Source organism: Ochotona curzoniae, unplaced genomic scaffold (genome assembly GCF_017591425.1).
Source record: "Ochotona curzoniae isolate NIBS_2020 unplaced genomic scaffold, NIBS_Ocur_1.0 contig_3498, whole genome shotgun sequence".
Lineage (NCBI taxonomy): Eukaryota > Metazoa > Chordata > Mammalia > Lagomorpha > Ochotonidae > Ochotona > Ochotona curzoniae.
This window is the reverse complement of record NW_024465885.1, coordinates 14,494,720-14,503,632: the sequence shown is the minus strand read 5'-3', so window position 1 is coordinate 14,503,632 and position 8,913 is coordinate 14,494,720. Positions and strand designations below refer to the sequence as shown.

The window sequence follows — 8,913 nt, the reverse complement described above, 5'->3', positions numbered from 1 at the left end:
TTACCAGTGAAACACTTTTCAAATTTACTTTGATTCTTTGAATTTTTAAAAATTGGACATTTAGGTCTTTTAAAATGTCTAAAATACAGTTCATTTTAAATATCATATCATTCCTGTAAGATAATGTTTAGAAAATGTTTATTATTTTGCTGGAGAAAAAGATACCAAGACAGAAGGCTTTTTAGTTTTGAAATGAAACTTAAAAATACTCATGCAGCAAAAAAGCTTTTCCATCCTAGGAATTCACAGAAACATTTCGAGACAACCTCTGTGAACACAAATTAAGATACAATTCATTTCTTATGATTTTACCTGCTGTGAGTGTGCTAATTTTCATAACAAAGCATAGGATGATTTGAAATTTCTCCCTTTTGTGTGTCACAAAGTTAGAGAGGAGATATTAGGCAGATTTAGTTGTGAAGTTCAACTGAATTTTAAAAAATTTTTGTGTTGGCAGAGAAATCAAGAATGACTGGTGCAAATAGCTCCTTGTCAGTCGAGTTTGTGCTCACAGGATTCTCAGATCACCCAGAGCTGAAGACTCTGCTGTTTGTCGTGTTCTTTGCCATCTATCTGATCACCATGGTGGGCAACCTTGGTCTGGTGGCCTTGATTTATGTGGAACGTCAACTCCACACTCCAATGTACATCTTTCTTTGCAACCTGGCCCTGATGGATTCCTGCTGTTCCTGTGCCATCACACCTAAGATGTTACAGAACTTGTTTTCTAAGGACAAAATGATTTCCTTCTATGAGTGCATGGCACAGTTTTATTTTCTCTGCCTTGCTGAGACTGCTGACTGCTTCCTGCTGGCAGCAATGGCCTATGACCGCTATGTGGCCATCTGCAGCCCTCTGCACTACCACACCAGGATGTCCAAGAGACTGTGCATTCAGATGACCATTGGAACTTTTATAGCTAGTGCATTGCATTCTATGATTCATGTAGGATTCTTATTAAGGCTAAGTTTCTGCAGGTCTAATCAAATTGACCACTTTTTTTGTGATATTCTTCCACTGTATAGACTCTCCTGTACTGACCCTTTTATCAATGAACTAATGATATATATTTTTTCAATGCCAATTCAAATCTTCACTATTGCCACTGTCTTGATATCATATTTCTGCATTCTTTTTACTATTTGCAAAATGAAATCCAAAGAAGGGAGAGGTAAAGCATTTTCTACTTGCGCATCCCATTTTTTCTCTGTCTCAATGTTCTATATTTGCCTTCTTATGTATATTCGGCCATTTGAAGAAGGAGATAAAGACATACCAGTTGCAATATTTTACACAATCATAGTTCCTTTATTAAATCCTTTTATCTATAGCCTGAGAAATAAGGAGGTGATAAATGTTCTGAAAAGAATTCTGAACACTTACAAAGTTTTTAAGCAAATGTCACACTCTACAGCAAACTGAATATATTATAAACACTTTCATAAATAAGGAACACACAGAAATGTAGCCTTCATAGAAAACTCTCTCTAAATTTTTATGCTATACAAAAGTCTATGAATAGAATTTGCAAATTTTTTGGCAAATGTTAAATCAAATTACACAAATAGAGTAAATCACAAGAAAGTTGATAGCCACTGCTATCACTGAGTAATTCTCATTACTGTTTGAGATTATATCATTTTTTTCTTTAAAACTCAGTAAAGCAACAAAGTATCAAAATGCTTAAATAGTTAGAAGAATTTTCTTTGATTGATGCTAATTAACAGAAGATTATATCTGATTCTAACTATAGTATTTAGAACATTTAAAACGTTTTAGAACAAAAGTGAAATTGCAATTTGATTTTGGAAAATTGGTTTGATAAACATATTCAGATTATTTTATAGGAAAAGATCATAGAAGCAAATGAAGTGCAATAATCTTTACTTGAACTAATATTTCCTCCGATAAGATTTCATGAATAGAAAAAATGGAAAGATTAAAAAATACTATATTCACACACTTTCTAGAACAACTAACAATAAGTCACATCAAATCGGATAAAGTCTAGTTTAACCTGGAGAGTGATTAAAATTCCAATTATTCTTGAAAGCATCAACCTTCTTACATGTTATGAAAGGTAGAATAGCACCTTAGCATATTAAACACTCATTAAAATGTTTGTAATACACTAATGAAAGCATTTTTCTTTTGTGGTTTTGAGTACTAGTGAGATATAATTGTGTTTTACGAGTTTGTTTCTTTTATTTCTGTGAATCCTCATTGAATTTTCTATTGTTTTATTTTTCTTCCTTTACTCATTTGTACAAGCATTTATTGAGAAAATAGATGTAAATGTTGTGGTTATGCGATCCATCTCATACTTTCTTATCTGCAATTTCTTTATCTGAAGTCTAGTATTAACCAACCTGTTTTTCTCTTTTGCTTCTTTATCTCTCCCTTCTCAATTTCTCATACCTTGTCAGGGAGACAGTTTAACTTTTGCAACTGCACTCTTGATCCTCCTGCAGGTTATTTGTGCATGACATAAACTGATTTTGAAACATTATTTGTTTAAACTAATCAAGAAGAAACAAGTATTTCTTTTACAATCTGTGAATATTATTATAAATATTTTTTAAATTCTGGAATCTTTTTCAGAAAAATAATTGTGGATAAAACAGGCTTTGTGCATTGCAGGTAAAATGTGTGAAAATGCTTCAGTATTTAAATTTCTGATTTTAGATAAGAAACCAATAAACAAGTCAAGAGGGCAGATCAAGAAATAGAGAATAAAAGGGTTATTTTGTGGTTTTCTATCATTATTTATACTCTCATTCATTCATGTTAGCCTTTTTAAATCTCCTCCTGTATCTATATTCAGATATTTGGTATAAAAAACGTGTATCTTTTTCCTTTTCTATGGCTTTAAGTTCAACACACAGAACTTACTTGGCATGGATTTACAATGCAGTAAAGTGAAAATGACTGCTGACTTATGATAGTTCCAGAAGCATCCATTTACTAACCTTTCCCTTACTTAGTACTTATTTCTCCTTTTTGTGTACACTGACATGCATAATCACATGTACATGCATGCACAGAGAGGTCTATTTCTTACCTACTTAAACAGCAAAAACAAGACAGTCCCAGTCCCTGCATTAACATTCAAGTACAGAAGAGACATTTAAAACTGCAACAGGGATTCACGTTTGGCACAATATTAAGACTTCACCTGGGACACCTGTCCCATATCAGAGTGCTTGGATTTGAGTCCTGGCTTAGATTACCATTCCAACATTTGGATAATATGCTGGAGGTGACGGCTCAAGTGATGGGTTCCCTTCCACACATGTGGGAGACCAAATTAGCTTCCAGGCTTCCATTATGCCCAGTTCAGGCTGTTGGAGAGTATTTGGGATTGAAAAAGCCTGACAGATCTCTTTCTGTACAACTAACTCAGTCTCTCTCTCTCTCTCTCTCTCTCTCTCTCTCTCTCTCTCTCTCTCTCTCTCCCTCCCATCCCTCTCTCACCACCTTCAAAAAGTAAAGTATATTTTAAACTTACAACTTAAAAAAGCAGTGAAGCTACAATGTAATAGGATACAATTGGGAAAAATTCTTTTTACTCACAATGGATGTTTATGCTCCATAAAGTTGCAATCTAAGGTGCCTATTCCTTTTTCTATGGCCCCATGTATTTATATGGTCTGTACTATAATCAACATGACTCAGAACATATATTTCTAGCTCTGAATCTCTAATCTTGAAATTCATGTGTCCAGCTATCTACAATTTATATAGTTACTAGAATGTCTCAGAAGCCATCTCATACTTTAGCGTGATCAAAACACAGTTCTGGGATTTTTTTCTTGGTCCTCTTTTGGTCTTCTCCACTGTGATGGTAGCATTCTCCAGTAAGGAGGGAAGTGCAGAAATTAAGAATAATCTTGGGCTGGCACCATAGTGCAGCAGGCTAATCCTCCCTTCTATAGCACCAGCATCCCATATGGTCACCAGTTCGTGTCCAGCTGCTCCACTTCCAACCTGGTCCCGTTTTTATGACCTGGGAAAGCAGCAGAAAATGATTCCACTCCTTGGGCCCCTGCACCCACCCAGGAGACCCAGAAGAAGCTCTTGCTGCAAGCTTCAGATTGGACAAGCTCCAGCCTTTGTGGCCATTTGGGAGTGAAACAGTGTGTGGAATATTTCTCTGTCTCTCCTTTTCTCTGCAACTCTGCTTTTCAAATAAAAGTAAAATAAATCTTCTAAAAAATTATTCCATGAATGCAGGCTTTAACCTATTCTTTAATTAATGTAACTACACTGATTTTGATGCCAAACCAGTCTCATCTTTGGGAAGTAAGAACTAACTCAAAAATTTAGATTTGGAAAATATTAAAGTTAAAATTTTGTCAAGTGTCTTTCCTCACTGCAGTGCAATATATCAGGAAGCTAATAACATAAAAAACCTTAGTAACTGTATAAACATATTTTGATATATTATTGTTTTCAAATAGCTAGTAATTTGTTTAGGATTTTTTACTCTGTGTTCTTTACAGATGAACTTTTCTGGTCTGTACTTTTCTTCCATTGTTATCTTTTTCTGGCTTAGAAATTCAGATAATGTTAGCCCTGTAGAAAGTGTTTGGAAAGATTCCCTCCATTTCAATTGTTCTGTATTGTTTAAGAAGTAATGGTCTTAGATTAATTCTTCTTTAAAAGTGTGTTAGTATTGTGTAATAAAGACATCTATTCCCACGAATCTATTTTCAGGAGACTATTATTGAGTCAAGTCCAGGCTTGATTATGGTCCACTCAAGTTTTCTATGACTTCATGCTTGCTTTTGTAAACCACATGTGTCTATAAAACTATCCATTTGTTCTAGATTTTTCCAGGTTGTGGGACTATCCCTGTTTGCAATAATTTCTGATGATTCCTTTGATTGGTGTTGTATTACTTATAACATTTTCTTTTTCATTTCTGATTTTGATTAACGTTTATCTTCTCCTTTTTGGTTAGTTATGTGAATAATTAATCAATTTTTTAATTTTTTTAAAAGCTCCTTCCCAGCTGTAGGCAATTATCTAGATTGCTTTGTACTTAGGAATGCGTCACATTATTGGAAGATCAATAACTGGCTTGGATTCTGGACCTGATTCATGTTAATTCTGTGTAAACTATACCAATGTACCAGTAAAATTTCCTATTGTTTAACATTAAATATGCAAGGGAATGGGGAACGGAATGTCCCCACCCACTTGCTGAGGTCTCTGGGCTGGGGTGGGGGCCACCCAGAACTTTTGATGTGGGTGGAACTGCAGCCATAGACTCCCTGGGTCAGAGAACTGCACCTATTGGTCATGCGAGAGCCCAGAAGATGAGTGCCTCTCAGGGCACCTGGAGAGTGGGCAGTGAGGGCCTTTGCTGCCATGTGCACAAAATAGCTGGATTTAACTGGGCAAAGGAGCCACTGGGATGATACACTGGATCTCCCCAGTCTAGACCACAGTGCCCAATGTTGAAAAGGCCCAAAAATGGCTTTTGGCCTCCCCAAGCAGCAAGTACTTTCATATCATGATGGCATCAGACATGCCAGGATCTCCAGTATCAGGGACCACAACCCCTGGGTGTATGGTCTGACATCACTTCATGCCTTACATGACAAGACCATCTTTGCTTGCTGACTCGTGTATAAAGAAGCCAGCAACTCAGAGTAAAGACAGATAAATGGGACGCAGCCTTTGTCACAGAATGGAAGTTATCTTACTTTTGATAGGGATTAATTTGGTGAGATATAAAGAGTTCTGCCTCCAGTTTAGACAATCCTTACACCACTAGAGTTGAAAATCACTGTGAAGAGGTAATGAATCTTTACCCTTCAGCAACTATTAGATTAAGGGTAAGACATCTCTGAGCTATCTTAAGGTCAAGGGCCGGAAGCCACATTCCCCACACTCTTAGTAATCCCACCCACCTACCTATCCATCAAATGACCCTTGGCCCAGGACATACTTCCCCTCCCTAAGGACCTAGGAAAATATCATGAAACCACTCAGCTTCTCAAGATCATATGAAGACTGATCATGTATCTCTTCCCATGGACACAGAATTGAAGGCAGGAATATTTCCCTCTTCGACCTTTCCCTTCCTGATCCACTCTATCCCCAAATATGCTCCACTTGTATCTATGATCTCTTCAACTTTTAAATAAATTTAAAAAAGATAAATATTTGCATACTAAAAAGTGCTTTGTTTTAGTATTTTCAAGTTTCAATTTTATTTTTTCTCTAATTTTATTATTTCTTTTCTTCTACTAATTTAGGATTTGTTTTGTACTTACTTGTACGGACCCTTGAGATGTTTTATCAGATAACTTATCTGATGCTTTTATAATTTGTTGACTTAGTAATGACTAATATAAAATTGCTTCCTCACAGTGAGATTTATCCCAGGGATTTACAGATAGCTCAACATATGCAAATCAACAAATATGATATAGCACATTAAAAAGAAATAATAAAAATGTGATTATCTCAATAGATTCACAAAGAGTATCTGAGAAAATATGATATATTCTTTTACAAGTAAAAAAGTTCTAAATTTGCTATAGAAACATATCTCGACATAATCAAGGCAAAGGAAATGAGCAGGTGTTTTGCCAAAGAACAAGCAAAAGGCTTATAGAACACTCCCTAGCTACTAGGAAAAAAAAACAATAAAAGTCACATTGCGATTCTGCTTAACTCCAGCTAGGTTGTCCTATGTTCAGAAATCTGTTAATAACACTTTCTGGTGTGGGTGTGGACAGAAAGGTATACTATTCCACTGTTCATGAGAGTGTAGACTCATGCAGCCACTATGGAAGGCAGTATGAGGAACGGTAAGACAACTGAAAATGCACCTACTATACAATCTAGGTATTCCACCCCTGGGAATATACCCAAAGGAAATGAGATATGCATATGGAAAAGTGACCTGAAACCCTATATTTATAGCAGCACAATCACCAATATTGAAGACCTTGAAACAATCCAGATTTCTGTCCAAAGAGAAATGCATTTAAAAATGTTGGTACATCTACTCCATCTTGGCCATTAAAAAAATAAAATTCTATAATTTGAATCAAAATGGCACCAACTAAAGATCATCATTCTCAGTGAAATAAGCCAATCCCAAAGGACAAATCATATACTCTATCTGGTATACAATGCAACTTTCATGCAAGATACAAACTAGATAGATATATAGATAAATATGTATATACATATATTGTCATAGATGAACTGTATAATGGAGACAAGCATATGAAGAAGATATGTTGCAGTATGTATCTCTACTCCTGAATAAAAGGACTCCCAATAAAGCTGTTAGATATAGATGACAAAAGGATACTAGATTTCTTAACATTGTCTACACCGACAATGCCACTAGGGGCTTGTGACTGTTGCTGAGCAACTATACTGTTGTAACAATATGGGGGAAAATATTGATGGGGAGGAAGAATGGTGAGGGAAGAAGGGAAGTTGAAGAGCTTTGGATCTTGGAAGTTTTCGGAACTTGGAACATGAGAACACTGCTGAGTATCATCTTTCTTTTCCAGTGAAACAAAAAGAAAATTTAAAAATAAAGAGGAAGAAAATCAAAATAGACAGTGTGATTCTCAAATAAGATCATACAGGTTCTTCTAATTCTCCAATTAAGTTCAGAGATCAAGTAATCATTAGGAAAGAAATGTTTTAGTTTTAAACGTGTCATACTAGGAAGAATCAAGATGGCAGAATAGGGTAAGGACATGTTTGAAATGATGGAGAATCATTATCCAGGATGGAGCAGAGAAGGTTCATTTCAGTAAATAGGAGAGGGCAGGTCGATGGCAGAAGGGCACCTGGAGACTGACAGACATGGGAGTGCAATAGAGACAATGGTATGGTGTTGCAGTGACCAGGTAACCCAGCAACAATCAGTGAGCAGCGAACTGAACTCCATCAGTAGCCAGGAACTGCCCATCCAGCCGATTGGTTCGATTCAACCAGGAGCAGAGACAGAGGAATAGATCCCAAACAGCTGGTGCAAAACATAGTGGATCTCACAGCCCAGACCCTCACCAGAGCCACATCATGAGCCATTCTGTGTAGAAAGGCAAAGCTTATGGGACAGGACTGGACATGCACTGAGCTCGGGCTGAGCTCATTTCTGGCTCAGTGCATTGCACCAACAAGGCAAACTATAGGTTCCACCCAAAATAGGTCTGGATAGCCCCCAGACCTTATGGCCAGCAGATCCAGATCTACACCAGCGCCAGTTTGAGACCCAGCTGCTTCATTTCTAACCCAGGTCTCTGCTAATGTGCCTGGCCAAACAGCAGCGGATGGTCCATGTGCTGGAGCCAGGCATCTGTCTTTGGCATGGCCCATCCTGGACATTGTAATCATTTGGGGAGTAAAACACTGAATGGAAGATTCTTTTTCTCTCTTTCTCTCCTCCTTTATAATGCTGCCATATGGATCAACCAAAGGGAAATCATCAATCAAATGAAAGGATTACAAAATATACATGTATGTTTATTTATGTATATTATAATATTTATTTACACACAATGGAATATTATTCACTTATAAAATAGTTAAAATCAATCATTTGTATCAAAATCATTACAGTTGGAGGACATAATATTGAGTGAAATACCACGGACATAGAAAGCTAAAAATATTCTCCCATGCCAGTGGACACTATAATTAAAAAGAAAAGCAGAAAGAAATGTCCTTGTGTTTCAGATTTCTTATATAGTGTTTCATCAAATTTGGTTTAAATATTTGTCTGATTATTAAGAATGACATGCTATTTTTTCTAAAAAATATAGGTAACTTATTTGTTTACAATTAATAGTTCAAGAGACAATCGACAGCCAGTACCAAATCCTACAGAACTGCTTTTTAAAAATATAAATAAAACAGGTTTTATGCACACTG

General features: G+C 36.2%; 1 protein-coding gene across 1 annotated transcript; it reads left to right on the top strand.

Annotated features, from left to right (window-relative positions):
• The first annotated feature begins 468 nt into the window (after positions 1-468).
• LOC121156856 (olfactory receptor Olfr180-like) lies at positions 469-1,422 on the top strand. The gene has a single exon (XM_040980839.1). It carries the CDS (start codon positions 469-471, stop codon positions 1,420-1,422), a length of 954 nt encoding a protein of 317 aa, XP_040836773.1.
• Positions 1,423-8,913: the final 7,491 nt, after the last annotated feature.